The sequence below is a fragment of the Truncatella angustata genome, assembly GCF_020726525.1.
Source record: "Truncatella angustata strain MPI-SDFR-AT-0073 chromosome Unknown BKA67scaffold_8, whole genome shotgun sequence".
In the NCBI taxonomy this organism is placed as follows: Eukaryota; Fungi; Ascomycota; class Sordariomycetes; order Amphisphaeriales; family Sporocadaceae; genus Truncatella; species Truncatella angustata.
In genome coordinates this window covers 2,355,865-2,373,296 of record NW_025763388.1, presented here as the reverse complement: position 1 = coordinate 2,373,296, position 17,432 = coordinate 2,355,865, and the positions used below count along the sequence as shown (strand labels likewise).

At 47.1% G+C, this 17,432-nt stretch overlaps 5 protein-coding genes across 5 annotated transcripts; 3 read left to right on the top strand and 2 right to left on the bottom strand.

Moving 5' to 3' along the window:
* Positions 1–260: 260 nt before the first annotated feature.
* Positions 261–1,463, top strand: BKA67DRAFT_694995 (uncharacterized protein; the record flags this gene model as incomplete). The annotated part of the gene is made up of 2 exons (XM_046109289.1): positions 261–562; positions 616–1,463. 2 exons carry the CDS (start codon positions 261–263, stop codon positions 1,232–1,234), a joined length of 921 nt encoding a protein of 306 aa, XP_045954560.1. The 3' UTR covers positions 1,235–1,463.
* Positions 1,464–2,357: 894 nt separating this feature from the next.
* Positions 2,358–4,205, bottom strand: BKA67DRAFT_523909 (major facilitator superfamily domain-containing protein; the record flags this gene model as incomplete). Its single annotated transcript, XM_046098518.1, has 4 exons — positions 2,358–2,913; positions 3,021–3,298; positions 3,384–3,840; positions 3,916–4,205. The coding sequence occupies 4 exons, from the start codon at positions 4,203–4,205 to the stop codon at positions 2,358–2,360; spliced, it is 1,581 nt and encodes a 526-aa protein (XP_045954559.1).
* Positions 4,206–5,909: 1,704 nt separating this feature from the next.
* On the top strand, positions 5,910–7,653 carry BKA67DRAFT_523538 (FAD binding domain protein; the record flags this gene model as incomplete). The annotated part of the gene is made up of 4 exons (XM_046098482.1): positions 5,910–6,245; positions 6,306–7,015; positions 7,110–7,321; positions 7,382–7,653. The coding sequence occupies 4 exons, from the start codon at positions 5,910–5,912 to the stop codon at positions 7,651–7,653; spliced, it is 1,530 nt and encodes a 509-aa protein (XP_045954558.1).
* A 2,219-nt stretch (positions 7,654–9,872) lies between these two features.
* BKA67DRAFT_404148 (kinetochore Sim4 complex subunit FTA2-domain-containing protein) lies at positions 9,873–10,987 on the bottom strand. Its single transcript, XM_046096715.1, has 2 exons — positions 10,605–10,987; positions 9,873–10,543 (listed from the first exon to the last, which is right to left on the bottom strand). Exons 1-2 carry the CDS (start codon positions 10,773–10,775, stop codon positions 9,908–9,910), a joined length of 807 nt encoding a protein of 268 aa, XP_045954557.1. The 5' UTR covers positions 10,776–10,987; the 3' UTR covers positions 9,873–9,907.
* Positions 10,988–11,326: 339 nt separating this feature from the next.
* Positions 11,327–13,052, top strand: BKA67DRAFT_579274 (uncharacterized protein). The gene has a single exon (XM_046103759.1). The coding sequence runs from the start codon at positions 11,363–11,365 to the stop codon at positions 12,830–12,832; it is 1,470 nt and encodes a 489-aa protein (XP_045954556.1). The 5' UTR covers positions 11,327–11,362; the 3' UTR covers positions 12,833–13,052.
* The last annotated feature ends 4,380 nt before the right edge of the window (positions 13,053–17,432 follow it).

Below are 17,432 nucleotides of genomic sequence, written 5' to 3'. Positions count from 1 at the left end.
CACTTTCGTATCTTTGTCCCGGTCCCGACTTTCTCCCAGAACTTAGTCGAGGCTTTTCTCCAGAGTTTGCCTAGTCCAAGGCAGATTCGAATATCGATCTACGCGACTAGCTCCGGTAGTTGTTGCAATCCGCGCTAGTACCCAGCAGTCAATCACCTTATCCCCATCGAGAGAACACCAGTCCTTAGTTTTAAGTCAAGGCATCCTTTCGACTTATTCGCACCACTGGCCACTGCCTCATCAGATCAACAACTTGAGAAATGGCGGATGCTGCGATCAACCTACCGCCAGCATCGGCGAGCCTGATCAACCTCGCCATCGTCGAGATTGTGATATATGTTCTTCTGCTGCCACCACTTCTATACATCACTTGGAAACATGGCAAAAATGGCATGACATGCTGGTCACTCCTCGTGTCATTCTACGGCATGCGTTTTGCATCAGATATCTGGCAGATTATGGATCGCAACAAGCCCAATGTGCCCGGCGCACTGCTGATCATAACCAATGCTGGAAGCATTGCTTGCTTGACTCTTGGCCTTATTGGAATCCTATATGAGATGTATGTACCGCACCCTCGCTAGAGTTTGAACAAGCCACTGATATGCCATGAAGCAACATCATACTTCCGTATCCCAAGCGCTGGACCGACAAGATCATCATGGCTACGACTAACCTGGTCAATACCGCGGGCATCGCCATGGCGACATACGGAGGTGCACCCAGCGCCACTGCTCCTGGCGGGGTCATGAACCAATTGATAGACAGATTGGGCAATATCTTGATGTTGCTCGCACTATTTGCTCTCTACGCTTGGATCTGGCCCACCTGGAACCGGGTATGGTCAATTCGTGATGACCCAAGTTTCAAGCCTGCATTGTACATGATCGTGGCGGCGGCGGCGGCGTTGCCCTTCCAGCTTATTCGCATCATTTACAACACCGTGTACTCCTTCGAACTGGTCGACAGGGCCTTGGACCCTATCATGGGTATATTTGCCACCCGGTTCATATTTCTCTTTGTGACGCAGCTGGGCTGCTTGGTCATCTTGCTCGGCGGCGGCTATCTCGGAATTTGCCCGAAGGAGTCTCTGTCGGTGGATGATAGCACTGTTGAGCAAGGTATTGAGCTCACGACCACGGGAGAAAATACCTCTGACCAGTCACCTGACTGGGGTTCGATGGGCAGAATGAACGCTAAGAAGAATGAGGCAGTTGGCACAAGGTTTAGATGATGATGAACAGCCTGGCTGTATTGCCGACCACGATCTGTGCAGGGGCTACAATAGTGGATTTCAGACTGGCTGTAGGACGGTTTCATTGGTGGAATATAAGAACTGGTGCACTAGTCTTGATTAAAACAATTCTCGGTAGCTAAATTTCAAATGTCTTTTCTTTTTTTCCCTTAAGATTTATATTTGTTTGTGTCGTAGCTCACCTCTGTCCGCCACTTTCATTCTGTTCCATGCGTCGCGTTTCTCTGAAGCTCGGTGCTGTAGATCGCACTGCTGAGATCTGGAGATGGATGTAATGGAGGATTTTGAAAGTGTTATATTTTCAGATGTGCTGTTGGAGGATTCGTATAAGGATGAATAAAGTAAAAAGGTTCGATATCGAACAGTACTTCCTCGAAATTCTGTGTGTAACCATTCAGATGCTCAGGGTAGAATCCGAGAAATTAGCATCGAGGGAGAAATACTGTCGTTAGCGAGAAGAGTATGGTGGACCCAGGGGTGTGGGAATTTTCAGTTGACTGGCCGGTGCTATATACGGACTACGTTGCTCGCGCTTCTATCAGATATTGAAGTAGTGAGTGTTGGCTGTACTATCACAGCGGGAAGGCCAAGTAGATCATATCGGCCTTTGTCGGAGTTGTTCTCGGCCTGATCATTATAAGGTCTGAGAAATAGGCCTTGTAGATAATTTCCTTTTTCCATGCCTTCACACTTAGGTACAGTTAGTCGTTGGTTTTTGCAACGGTGTATTTGAAGATAAACGAGAATGGCTCGTTGTCGCTAATTAATAATATTTTGGTTGTCAAACTCATCCTTTCCGCTCTTTACTTGTTGATCAGTCCACCGAAGAGCCTGCGAGCTCATCGTGAGGCCTATAACCAAGGGACAAGACAGTAGCCCTAGTTCAATTTGCAGGTAATTTCCAGTTGTCCGACTTGGGTCATACGTCGATGTAACTGGAGCAACAATCAGCCGATCTTGTTCTATGAAACAGAGAGAAGACTTGAGGGCCTACTGGAAAGTTTTCATGTTGGGGTAAGACTATTTCCCCCGGAAAGGGAGGTGTGAGGGATACGGGTCGTCTTTACGTTTTTTTTACTATTGTATGTCGGGCTTCTACAGGCTAGAAATCTCGCATAAACTTAGGGTTTGATCGAATCTTGTGTCCAAACTTTGAAATCACAACGGGCACCGGGGCCAACACGAGCAGAATCAATCCGAGGAGGGTATTTCCCCAGCCAAGTCCTAGTGCATCGTATAGTTGCAGCCCAAACAGCGGAAGAACAGCGCCCAAGAGACTTCGTAGCACACCATTGGCCGCCGTTGCCGAGGCTGCGTGCTTTGGAAAGGAGTCTATGAGGTAGGTTTGCGCCCCCATGAACACGCCCATCATACCCATACTCATAATCGCTGATCCGATCATTGGGCCGATCCAAAAAACTTGCTTCTCGGCCGTCCATCCATAAATGATCAACCCGGCGGGCAAGCAAAGAACCGCAGGCCCAACAATGATCAAGCTCAGACGATCCTCGGGCTGTATTGGCTCCCCTTTCGCCATTTTATTGCGTATTATGCGGTCCGACTGGGTCCCCGAATATACAAGCCCGGCCAAGGTACCAACACCAGACGCTATGAAGGACAACCCGGCGCTTTCGGAACTGAATCCATAAGTCTCCTCGCTGACACATAACCGTTAGTATTTCAATGGTAGTTTCCGGTCTAGTACGTGTTCTTGAGGAGAGAAAAGGGGGGTTCATTGGGAGTGGGAGTGGTATGGGTGACTTACTACACAAACGTGAATGTGGTGAACAGAAGGTAGGATATACCATATATGGCGGCAATATAGATACATATCGTTGTGACAAGAGGTGCAAGTACAAGCATTCGCGCAGGACGAACGATGGCCAGAAAAAACAATTCACTAGCAGTTCCCTGCTTTTTCAAGCTTGAGTGGTACCTTGGGTCGCCGGTCTCTTTGCGGAGGTGTTTTGCTCTGCGCTCAAGTAACTCCGGCCCATATGTCTCACGCAGGATGAAGAAGGAGCCCACAGTTGCGACTCCGGCCTAGACTTGGTCAGTGATATCAAGGCCAGCCAAGTTGATGTTGGGCGCATGGATAAGTCCCTTCATCGGTTCATTCCAGACTTACAGCAATAGCAATAACCCAAAACACCCATCTCCAGCCTTTGGCTGCGACCAAGAAACCAGCACACACGGGACCGACCACCGGCCCTAATAATGGCCCAACCGACCACAAAGCCATAGCGGTTCCCCTCTTTTCCGGAGGCATTAAATCCACAATTGTGCCACTTCCGCAAGTCACAACCGTAACGCCTGCACATCCAGCAAGGAAACGGAAGGCGATAAGCATACCCATACTGTTTGATACAGCGCAAGCGATTGTGAAGATGACGAAAAGACAGTTGCTGATGTGATAAATTTTGGTGCGGCCGTATAGTTCGCTCATCGGTGCGACGACCAATGGGCCAACCGCGAAGCCGAGAACAAATGCCGAGACCACGAACGTTGCAAGTTGATCGTTATTGGTCTGGAATTCTTTGAGAACTAGTGGTACGCCTGGTGCAAGCATGGACGACGCGAGAGGACTAGCGAGAGCCAGGACGTGACGTTAGAGTTGAGTCAAGACCTGGAATGAAGCGGGCAAAAGCAGGTAGACTCACGTAAGAAAGCTCAGAAACGACAATAAACCAATGATACTCCATTTCCGCCAATCTGGCCAGTTCAATGGGTTTTCGGGGTCTTTGTCTACGGGTTTATCCCAATCAACGATATATTTGCTGTCTGATGACATGCTGTCAATAGCTTTGGTGTCCACCGCTTCTATCGGCACATTCGGTGGTGATGCAGCCCGTTCTTCTGGAATTTCTTTCTCCAAAATTTTGAAATCATTCACTGTTTCCGAGAGAGTCTCTGGCGCTGCCTGACTCCTGTCTGGTTCGTTTGTTATCATGGTTGGGGTTGTCCCACGTTACGCTTATGGAATAAAATGGAAGTGCAATAGATAGGACGAAAAGAAGCTGCTAGTCGGATACGAATAGAGAAGACTGTCTTGATTAATACACACGAAGATTCCAAGTAATTCCAAATCTCGATTGTTGCTCCTGGTTAAAAACGGCCACGTTTGACTTGTACCGATCTACCTAAGCAGCCGCACTCTCCATTGGAGCATCTCGCTTTCGGGCCCCGAACGAGGCCGACGCCATCAAGTACCGTATGCGTTGCATGTGGATTCGTTGTCCGATAAAAGATTGTAACCATGTTGAAATTTTGGCGAGATATGTGCTCGGATTTGAGGGGTAGATAATTGCACAGCCGACTTTTCACGGCCACGGAGTGTTGTGAACGGCCGGCCTAAATCCAGAACAGGACGCACTACAAGAATTTCTCTCATCGAAACTCTGCTACAGCCATGGCATTTTGTTGTCCATATGGCGCATCAATTGATCAGGTGAATGGGGCGGGGTCGGATGCAACTGTGACCCCGGGACACTCTTAGCTTGTGATGCCCACTGCCGTTCCGTTCTTACTATAGTGTGATGATGGATCGGACGGAGTGGAGCAGACGATACCGAGCCAATGAACGAAAGATCCGAGAACGAGTAATTTCGCTCTCGCGCGATCTCAATTTGCGGGACCTGGGGCACTGCTGCAGCATGTGGAGGTAAAGTCAGTTGACAGCACGTCCAAGCGTCTGAAATGAAACGTTTGCTTTGTCGAGGCGTTCAGTGGTCCTATATCCTTCCGCAAGTGTTTCATCAATTTCACATGTCTGACTGACTGAGCTTCAGTCTTGCCACCAAAAGTGACTGCCTAATCAATTCCGTCAACGCAAGTATATCAAGAATCAACTAATCCCACAAATGCAACAACTACTTCCCGTGGGGCGATTGCACTTTGCTTTCGCTTCCAACGTTCAAGGGTGCGCTTAACTTTGGTCGCTCAGCCCCACGTTGGCGTGCGTATTATGACTAGTATAGAACCATGTTATAGTATCACAGTAGATCAGGCAGAACTTAACGACAATGCGCCACTTTGCGACCGTGGACTCAGTAAGCGGGATGGATAGTTCGGCTTGTAACTGAATTGGAGTAGGGCTGGCTAGCTCGATCTGCGCCACTCCACGTAGAGGTTTTGCTACAGGTGCCCCAATATATCCGAGGGCAAATGAGTCGAGCGAGCTGCTTTGAGTTTGCCCGCTAGGCGCCCTAGAAAAAGCTGCGAAACCAAGAGCGAGGAAACACCACAGTCTACTGTACATCAACATCTGTTAATGCGTCGGCCCGAACAGCGCGTGCTGGGCGGTGTCAAAGATCGACCGCACCCTCGGGTCCCACCCAATGTCAGGCACAGGTCCACGTGCGTGGAGTTGCTAAAATGAGTTTATGCTTCTAGCTTCAGCCTACTGTACCTATGCAAATCATGACATGGCCAAACGACTACCGAGAGCCCGGTCCGGCAGCTAGCCATTGTGCTCCGCCCTCAAGAATGCAGTTGTGATATGCGATGACCCCTTCAACAGCTACCTTTTCCGAGCCGAGCCGGAACCCTTGATGATGATATATAAAGACTGGGAGCTCTCGCATACCATCATCCAGCTCAGCACTCACCCCTTTACCTCCACATTCTCCAGTCGATTGGCAATCTGTTTCGCAACATGATCTCGGCAAACCTTCTTATCGTCGGCGGTCTTTCGACAGCTGTGTTGGCATGCGCATCGCAGGCTGAAGCTATCTCGGAGCTTCCCATTGTTTCGCTCTCTGAGGGCGCGGCTTGTGCTTGTACGCAGCTTACGGCGCAATTCAGCAGCGATGTCATAGGCACCAATTCCTCCAACTACACCACCCAAGTCACAGATTACTGGGATGTCCGCGCCGATCTGTCCCCGTACTGTATTTTCTTGCCGAGCGGGGCAGCCCAAGTTGCCAGCGCTGTTAGCATCATTTCTACATGCGGCGCACAGTTCGCTGTCCGCGGCGGAGGCCATATGAATGTATTTCAGGCCCACTCTCGTCAGGTGAATTCGCCAGTTTTCTGACATGAATGATTTTAGTATCCCGGATCGAACAATATTAACGGCGGAGTCCTGCTTGCTCTAAACGGTCTGACGGAACTGAATGTCAACAATGATACCGCAGGTGACAGTCCTACCATCGAGATTGGGCCGGGCAATCGATGGGTCGACGTCTATGGTGCATTGGAGCCTTACGGCTTATACGCCGTTGGAGGACGTCTCAAGACCATCGGAGTGCCGGGTCTTTCTCTGATTGGCGGTTTTCACTATTTTAATAACAAGTATGGTATGAGTATGGACCAGCATGTCAGCTATGATGTCGTGCTCGGCAATGGCTCACAGGTCGTGGCGAACGCGACCTCGAACCCCGATCTTTTTTGGGCGTTGAAAGGAGGAGCCAACAACTTCGGCATTGTCACAAAGTTCACGATGAAAGCTTACCGGATCCCCTTCCTCAGTACGACTATTCAAAACTTCAATGAGTCTAATGTTGAAGACTTCATCGCCGCTACAGCAGATCTTGCTGCCAACAACCCTGCCGATATCGCAGCAGGTGCTGTCATTAGCATCCAGTATAACGCTACGACCAAGGTCGTTGCTGCATCGGTGCTGGGTGTGGAGGAAAGCCTCGTATCACCGCCTCAACGGTTCGCCAACTTTTCGGCTATCCCATCAACGCTAGCTATCAACAACGTTACCACTCCCACCCAGTGGCATTCCCAATTCGACACCCCCAATCAGATGTTCCGGTAAGAATTTTCTTTATTCTCGAATTATCTGGAATTCAATCAACTATGCCTCCGCTTAGGTAGGAATCCTTATCTCTAATGACGTTCTCTGTAGTGTGCAATTCTTTTCCAAATCTATGAAGCCGGATGCAAGTCAGCTTTTTGCTATTTACCAAGCCTGGAAGGACGCAGTAGACACCATCAGTGACGTCGAAGGACTGTATCCTACGTTTGTGATGAACCCGCTCTATGCAAGTGCTGCGACAATCGCTAAGACCAATGGCATTGGCAATGTGTGGGGTTTGGATGATGATCAGTCATTGATTAGTAAGTACTTACATTCATGAAGGTACAACCGCGTGTCTTGAAATTAATTTCTATTCATAGTTTGGCAACTTTCCACTGGCTGGGCCAACGCCGAGGATGATCTCCGCATGACCAATTGGGCAACCTCTTTCGGTGATTACTGGCACACGGTAAACAAAGATCTGGGCCTTGCATCCGAGTTCTTATATATGGGCGACATTTCGGAAACACAGGATCCTTACCCTGGCTTCCCGTTGGAGAACGTACAGAGAATGAAGGATATCCGAGCGGCCTATGATCCTTTGGGTGTCTGGACTCGTCTGAATTGGGGTGGATTCAAGCTGTCTGCTTGAACACCATCAATATTAGCTAATTGAATGGGGCTTGTGTATTTAGGTTGGGATGTCACGCCGGCTACAAGCCCTAGGGCCGTTACTTGACTGATACTTTGTACAAACGAAACCTTCCTTTTCTTGTCCATTTTACATCACTCTTCGGCATCAAAAGAACACAGCTATGGGGAACAAGTCAAGCCGGAGAGATATGTAAAGCGATATCGTATATATTGAATAGAAAATTCAGTCCCGGCTAAGATTAGACTTTATTTGCCTCTAGCATTTCACAAGCTTGTGGACTCCATTCTGAGACCTCGATGCATCCTGACTGGCTGCTGTCTGTCGTCCGTTCGTCACATCATTTACGTATGGAGAATATCAATGTTGAACATCTCGAGAACCTTACTTCCAGATGCCGAGGTTCCATGAACTGATCTTGGCATACTATGTGTTCTTACTAAATCTTGGCTTCGGTCTACTCAACTTGAGACATTGGGAATACCCCAGCTTCAACCCTGTCACAAGAAAAACAGTGAGTACACAGTGGCTACGGTCGTGGCATTATTATCAGTTGATACTCCAATCAATCACGGTGCAGTACAGAAGAGAATAAAGTTGTTAGGTTACGGTATGTGACGTTTGTTTACCATAGAATATTCGCAGAGATTGCCGTCCTTCCTTCCTGATTGTTTTCAAATGGCACGAGATGTTGACTAGGAGGGTTGAGCGTCAGCACCGTACAAGCTCAAGGCTCCAAAATTGGCTGATCTGACGATAAATTCTGCCCCGCAAAAGGGGCTAGGAATAACGTTATCCGCTATATAGTAGAAAAGCGTAGCTGCACTATTTAGATAAGGTCAGGCTCCTTCGAAATAGCTGCAATAGGGTAGAATGTATCAGACGGCTATTTCAAATTCCATCTCTATAAAATAAATCCTTTTTGTATCTGGCTTGCACTAGCGCTTCTTAACCCGTGAGATCGAAGCAACCAACGGTTCATCTATGGGTGAATCAGAGATGTGAAACAACATTATCATCACTCCCAGGTACATTCCTCCGCCGCCAAGGCCTGCCAGAGCTCGTCCGATGATGAGCGCGTTCATGCTAGGCGCCGCCCCGCACACGGTCCGAGTTCGAAAATCATGCAGCTTTTCTAGATGATAGAGCGGAGCTAATGCCAACTTGCATTCCAGGGTACAACCTTATTTCAGATGATCCCCGAGAATCGATTCGATTGGCCAGCGAGCACCACTCTATGAATCTCATCATCTGCTAGGCGCCAAACAGAAGGGCGAGAAGGCCTTGGTCGTCCTGCCAGACGGGCCAGGTCTCAAGGAAATTTGCGATTCGAGCTGTTATATCGTAATCTGGATGAAGCTGCTCGTGCCGCGGAGAGGAATCAATATGGCTCCCAGATAGTCTGCGAAGGCAGCGCATTTTGAAGTGGTGAGTGTGGATGGCCACGCACGTAGCTAGGGATAATCGATCCACTTATCGTGTGGAGAAAATGGCACACTTATTGAACGATCTCTCGTTCGAGGATTTGTTCCTCTCATCCATCAATCCATCCAACGATTACAACCTATGGATTGGTGGTCCATTCGCTTCGAACACGATCGTCTATCAATCGTATCCACGTTATATAACAGTTAATACATACTCTTTCACACACACAATGCACTCACAAGACAAGTACACGTATCGCACAAGATACGTACAGTCTACGAAAAAGCCCGCGAGCTCGTCGTGCGTCCAATACCAAGGTCCAAGTCAGGTGTACTGGCTCAATACAAAGCAACTCACTAATCTGATGTTGGGCATTATCAAGTGTTCCGAACTCAAATATGACTAGGGAAAGTACGTGCGCAAAAGAGGGAGCCAATCTCCGCATCTTGCCAAACACAACTGATATGTGAAACTCAGCGTAGGTTGCATAGTGCATGTTGGAAATCCTATTCTTTCGTAATACTACGAGTTCGCTTCCTTCGCTGAGATTATTGTGTTACGGGAATACGAGCAATAAAAAATTCACAACATGCGATGCAAAGCAACCTAGTTATACGTTAAGTTACATCGACACTCCTATATACTAGGTAAGAGGATAAATAAGTAAGGATGAAAGTCCCCACCAAAAAATCGAAGGGTGGAATCGTGTCTAGCGGCGGTACTGAAGTACGATCGCGCACAACATGTCTGCGAATGATAACTCCTTTTGCAGAAAATCAGTCTCGTCGGAATTTGTATGAATATAGTGGATCGTATTGAAGTAAAGCTAAGGTGACTTCTTGTGTTGGTTACAATTGCTTCGTGGCCGTAAGTCGTATCGTTGCGATCCTCGGCTATCATCTCCTCGTTGCTGCTCTACTTCTTCAGCTATTTCATTCAAACATTCCAAGTCATATTTCATATCCGCTTGAATCGCGTCCTGGAAACGTAGCTTCGTCCAGAAACGCAAATGAGGTGCGGTAATCGCGATGCTAAAATCAAAAAGACGACCGCCCAAGTAATTCTCTTTCCGTATGTCCATGTTATAGATACCCAGGTCATTTAACTCTTCAATCCTTTTCCTCATGACAGCAAACGGTTTCCTGTTAAATGGAGTCTTGTACCTGATATATCCTTTCACAATGGCCCGTAGAGGCTGTTCCTCATCCTCATCTCCACGGTTCCAATCGGTGATACCGAACTGCGTTTGAATTTGGCGTTCCACAGTTTCCGGTAGCAACGTGTAGCCATAACAGCGCACAGCAAGCTCATCGTCCCTCCCTTCTTCGACAAGCCGTCCAAATGCACGACATTCAGCGAAGAAAGGGTCCAGCTGGTCTCGTATGATTTTGTCCTTGTTTCTTAATAAATGCTCGCCGAAGGGAACGAAGGGGCGTATTTCCTCGAGACTGAAGAAGTTGAACTTTGGACCCATAATCAATATGGTGTTCATCTTGATGCCGCTTGTGATTGTGTGTACTTACAACCTTTAAAGCATATGATTGGTCCGCGATGCGGACGTAGAAAACCCTGCTGTGGGGTACCTCATTGCTGTACTGTTCGTTAGAAGACAGCAGTCGCAAAAACTGGATATCGTCAATCTGCCTAAGAAACGGTCGCAGTCTTGGACCTTTCGCATCCGGTAATGGGATCATGTCTGATGGACGTGGTATTGAAGGCTGAAAATTGATAAATATCTTGTCGCTGTATTATCTACATCTCTTTTCCATACGTATGTCCATTTGTACCCCAAGATGCATCGCTCCCTTTCTTCAACCGGTGTAAGGGAATGCTACGCCACGTCGGAACACTTCCCGTTTTTGTCTTACACCTAGAGCCAATCAAAAGAGCAATGTTCGCGTGGGCATCACGATGGCGCATTATCCCCAAAAGGAAAGTCAAGATCCTGCGCGTCTGATTGCTTTCCATTACTCTGGGTAGCTGCACGTAATCACACATGCATGGAGCAAGGATTCTTGAGTGGATCGAAGGGATCACGCGCTTTTGGGAAAAGTAGGTAATTCGTTGGCGACCACGGATCTGTAATTCAATTGGTACTTCGTGTACCCACTGGTATAGGATGGCAGAGCAGTGTGCCGCTTGCTCAGCAGCCGGGCGCAGCCGTCCCGTTAGGACAAGGGTGTACAGCCGGATATATTGTGATTGTTGGAGAACAATGAAAACTGCGGAAGCAAACTATACGCCCCTTTTCCATACAATTGAGACATATTGTTTTTACAGGATGTCAAAAACCTTCTTGGACTATTTGACACAACCCAATCCTGAGCCAAAAGTGCACAAACAGGGGAAAGGGTATAGCACAGCGACCCAGGCAGACTATGGCCCCGACAGATATGACATATGGGAAGACATCACGTGGGACAACTTGAAGGCCACGTTTGAACATATCCTAGAGAAGCCACTGGGTAAACCCTTTGTTCGTAGCGCAAAGGACATACCTCTAGAAAAACTGGATATTTTTGAAGAAGATTCCGTTACGCAACTAGCCGTTGCATGGAATGAACCGGTACTGCGCCACGTTTTTGAAGGGACCTATAAAGCCATATGCGAAGAAATTCCCCAGGAAGCTTTTCGCCGAGGAATAATATGTCTCGAGAAGAACACAGGCCGGGGACACGTCAAAGGCGTGAATGGCAAAAACCAGATGCCAGACTGGTGCGCCTATCAAAGGAAGCCTGGGCAGGGTCCATACTTCCCTAACATTGTTCCTGGGGATTCCAAGCCTGCAGGTAAATGGAAATCAGAATGGATAGATTCCAAGACACACAGCTTGAGAAGAAAAGCCCACCACGTGATGGTCCAGATAACCAAGTACATGTGGGAAGCAAGGACACGGTATGGGTTTATCCTAAGCGAGGAAGAGCTAGTCCTTGTGAGGCTTTCTGCGTATCCGAGGGAAGACCAGTTCGTGCAAACCCGTAATGAAGGGGTGAAGCAAAGAGGCCAGATTTTAGGTTCAGACCGATTTTTCCAGAATGAGGACGGGGATGGCGATGACGATGATACTGATGAGGCGGATGGGTGGTCCAATCCACCATCCAATGCATCATATGCGGGAGATACCCGAAAGACTGGTTTGCAGGTTGAGTACTCTTGCATTCCCTGGGTAGCGAGTGGTCACGATGTCCTCACCATGAATCTTGCATTGTGGTGGCTCCCCATACTTGCAGTGCAAGAAAACTCCATCAAACAATCAGGAACTTACACATCGTTGGGAGAAATTATACGTGGAACAAGTCCCGTATTTGAACTAGAGCAGACGGAACGAGATATGCAGGACAGGTTCTACGGCGAAGAAGGACACCGGCACAAACGCAAGGTACATGAAGAGGAAGAAGGCAACGATGATATTGCATCTCCTGTTCCTCCAAGCACGGACAAAAGAAGGCGCCCAAGTCTGAGAAGTAGATCCTCCTTGCGCGTTAAGCAAGGGAGCGATAAGATTACATCTCCTATCTCTCCAACCAAGGACAGAAGAAGGCACCCGAATCGCAGGGATAGATCCTCTACACGAGCCCACCCGTCAGTGACAAATTTAACATCTCAAGATCAATTGTCAAGATCCGCCAGGTCAAGTCCCCATATATTCCAGCAATCAAAGAAGAGACGTGGACCAACCACGGAAGAATTGGAACATGAGAGGCCACCAGGTGATGAAAAATATTTTACGTCGTTTCAGTCGAATGTATAGGCCCGGCGGTACTAACTTAGGTAATCGTGGAGACAGCCGGAGTCCATAAAGCTTTCATAGACTCTGATGGTTTCAATTCCGTCAAACCGACTACGAGAAAAACCGTAGCTCATTTGGTCCTGCTTTGTTGGTTGAAAATATGCTGGATTTGTTGTGGATGAATGCTTAGGCTTTAATATGTAACCGTTTTTATTTTATATGGAGCTTTTCATACTAATGGATCGTTCTTTGCTTTTACTGATCAAACCGACGAAACTAACTGGCTTGCTTGAGAAGACGCGGGGTAACACAAATTTCCTTGCAGTAATCTTCTCCAGATGATCTTTTTGTCTTTTTTTTTTCTTTTCTTTTGTAATAGTTTCTAGCAGAGAGTAGAAACGTCTAAAGAGTGCCTTCATCTAACCTTGGGAACGTTCCGTCACGTCGAGAATTGGGCAACACCCTAGTTTGCACTTTTTGTTGCCATGTTCGTTGTTCGAATTGTTGTAAGAACCAATGCCATCGAGCAAGAGTTATTAGACCTTTCCAACCCGATAGCTGAGGGTTGTCGTCTGATGGCCATCTCCTCTTCCAATAGATATTCCAGCGAGTCCCAAATCAGACATATTGGAGCCTGCAATCCACAGTCCGCCGAGCTCAGGCCAAACTCATGGGCTTGTAAAAATGCCGACACACTTGGTACACAACACACTGCTGGAACGGCAATTGTGTCTCTTTGCAATTATTTAATTTGTTTCGATGTGTTTTTCTGGCCAGACTCAGGTTGTTTCTCAGCTTGACTTACAGCAAGCATTGTGGTAATCTCGATGGTCTTTTTCCACGCACCCAAAACTCTGTCATATCTTGTAGTCTCCTGCTCTCGGTGACAAAGTAATACCGTAGCATCTCTAGAATGCACTTGTGTGAGACAGAAACCGCAGGCTCGACAGGCACTGGCTGTCAGTTCTAAGGGCTCAACAGCGAAGAAGCAGGCATCTCGTAACAATGATTCCAGCTTTCGTGGAGAATCGAAACAGACTGCATATATCGGCCGTAGGAGCTTTTTGGGGATGGTTGCTATGTATAGCTCAAGAGACCTACTCGCTAACCTTTGGTCCCTTGCTTCTGGGTCGCGGAAGTCCAAAATTGTTTCAACTAAGTATGAGATCTCGAGTACCTCAAAGGTTGAGTCAGAGGTAATGAACGGGAAGAGTCTTTGCAGTATTTCCACGACTCGGTCGGTGTTCGTCCCTTCGTTTCCCAGATATATCTCTATCTCTGTTGCACAAACAACTTGCCAGCTTCGAGAATTAGCAGTCGATTGGCTTGGGTGTAACGATTATACTATCGGATCGCAAAATCTTCAAGATACAGGGGTGTTGGAGTTTATGCTAACAGAGTATACTAGACGCGAATAGAAGACTATAGAGATAGACCCTCAGGATATACTGAGCAAAGATATTCACAAGTGTAGTCGTTAAAGCTTTAGCTTCACCTAATGAGTAAGATAGATGCTTAGATTGATCACTGAAGTAATGACTGTCTATGTAGAGTAGGAGAAACCTGATCCTTATTATATCCACTCATTCATTCACTAATACTTGTTAGAGGAGCCCCTTGGAGCATACCGCTCCTATCGCTCCTATACTAATCACGTGACCCTGACGCCTGGCGACTCCTGGTGACTCCTGCTAGCTTGACTTGTCCTTAGGTGTGGCCTATTCGTCGGCTATCCCCACCTTCGTGCCTCAGGACTGCATGTTGGTTCCTCGTTCGTAACATTGCGTAAGACTTCCAGAATATCGTTGTGCAGGGATGATTATATTCATACCAATTTTTGTTTTTCTCTTTAGATTTGTTTTCATACAGAGTTGAAAAAAAAAAGGCAAGTTGCCAAGTCTTCAGATCAGATTCGGTAGTACAGTGAAACATTCATCCGATAGAGCCCATCGGCCACATGAATCGACAACGTATTTGGTCAGCAAATGTTAGAGTATAGGAGTGAGCAATTGATTGTCATAAACATCAGTAGACGAGATAATACTAACAGATTAGGCAGTTTGCTATAGTTCGGAGATGAACAATACCAGAGCCAAGTATCGGAATGAAAGTTGTTACGAGTCGGCTAGAACAAGACATTAAGTTATCTATTGAATACGACGACGAAAACAAGCAGATGATCGCCATACGAGACGATTTTCTAGAAGAAGACATACGCGACCATGTGCAGACAAGAGTCAAGAAGCACGAGGGTCTAAGAAAAATGGCAGGGAATAAGCTAACGTCGAGACCCGATTAATAAAAAAGCTTACGTAATGTACGATGCTCGGCTTTAAAGTGGTATATAACTATATTAATTATTTGTGGTCAGGTTGCTAAGACTGATATTCTTAGCATCTCTTTCTGTATGTACAATGATCTGAGCGAACCGACATGACTGTATTTGCTTAGCTTGAGTAGACCACTAGCTGGAGAGGCAGGGCTGCTGAGACGAGGGAATATCGTCTGGCAATGCTTCTATGTACTAACAAGACTCTCCGTTGTGTTAATGCCTCTGAGCTTCTTATACGAACTCCCCTCTTGCTAAAATATTCATCAAATACGACTGTGCTCGCCTCATGCTGATTAATCATTGAATCTCTTTGGGATGTCTGGTTCGTCTGCCGTTGTTTGATAATCTGCTCGTATCGTTCTAGTAGGATATGAAGTTTAAAGTATAGAAATCTCAGGCGAACCTGGTTAACAGTGATAAAGGACATTTTATTAGTGTGCTCGGAGAGTCGTTAAAGTTCATCAAAAGTTTCTATGACAGTTTCGCAGTCGTCCCCTTGGTCATAGGATTGGAATGACGTCCACAATTGACGAAAGCTATTCCAATGGTCCACGAACTACATAATGGCTTTCCTGTCGACCAAATCTTTGCTACATTAGCCATTTGTGTCTCGGTAGGGTCGACATGCAAGACTTCTGTGGAGTTTCATGTCTTTCTCTTTCGAGGTGGCTTGTGTGTTTTGGTAAGTTTGTTTTCAGCGACATTCCTAGACTTATGGCCCCGTCTCTTCCCGATTGTGTTGAGCTTGCCATGATCTAGTAGAGCAAGGTATTTGATGCTAGTGGCTTCACGTTCGTTGAATCGGTGGTATCTTCGGCTACAGGGCCGCATTTAATCGTGCTCTTGGCCGACGCGATGGAATAGCAGGAGGTGTCGGGAAGAATACCTGAACAATCTTGGAAGAATTTAGCGTGAGGCATCCGCTCCTCTTTTTTTTATGAAACAAGGTTTTGTTCTTCTTTTTGGCTGAGGCGTCCGAAATTACTCGTATTAAATGTTATCAACAAAGCATGGCTGAGAACCGCGCAACCGATAGTCTTCTTGAATGTTGATTCTACAATCAGGTGTGATAGATGATCAGGGATTATCAAAAAGCGCAAGTCGGCGCCCGAAGAGCTATCCTTGAACAATTTGCCGAGATAATCGAAAATAGATTGCATTCGTATCCTCGAACTCGGTGATATGAAGTTCCTCAAACAAGGCAAGCCACAAATTACATAGCGAATTAGATGCCTAAAGCATTTTTATACTGAAATGTCTCACGGTGTGCCTTCTATTCCCCTATATGCCGCGTATTTAGAACGACGAAACGTTTTAGCAATTTCGGAGAGGCTGATTCTAGTTGAACAAATACGTTGTTTGTGTCCTAAATTGTTTATCGTTGCTTGACTATGATAGCGACGACAACGAATATACGCCTACCGTAAACATCTGGGAGCTAGTTAGATCAAACTTGATTCTTACTTGGCTAAGAACTCGATATCGCGCAGAGTCGGATATCAGACATCTCCTTTTACTTTCAGGATGCGAAGTGATATATGCTTCGTGAAATAGCATACGCTTCGTAGCATCAGAGGATTGCAATGAAGTGATGGTGTAGAGAGCTAATTTCATTGGCTTTCACGTATGTTGAGTGAGGTCTTCGGATGTGTTTTTGGCGGGTACGTTAATATCTAGATGCACACATTTGGGGCGTTGAACAGAATGAGCCAAACGGAGTTGCGGATATGCTTTAGAAATCCGTTTGAAAACGGGTAAAGGGTTGTTTTCAGTACACGCCGTTTTGGACTGGCAGATATGGGGCTATCATCACGCGCTAAGACTATTTTGGCGCCCAATTCAGCGTAAGGTCTGCCATTTTCTGATCCCAAAACCTCCAGTCTTGGAAGCCGTTTGGTCTGCTAGGGACGTCTATCCATGTCGCCGAAAACGCGCGCGACCCACCATCGGCCGAAGACGAAACGTAGAGCCAAGGAGCGAGGGGGTTCTACATCATCTCAACCTCGTCGGTGACGGAGCCGCCCATATCGTCGATTACAGTGACACAGGAACATTTGGATTCTTAGGAGGGTGAGTGGGTGGACGAGCACTTACACCACGCCGACTAGGACGGTGCGGTATGGGTTGGTGGCGAGGAGGGATATGATTGAGATGGGCGAGAATGCGATCACGTATGGGCAGCCAGGTGATGACGAGACTTGACGCACACTCATGAGCTGCTGCAGAGAGGACCGCCCTCCTATACAGGTGCCTCGACTCGTCGTCCGGCCATCGGCCAAGCCTTACGTC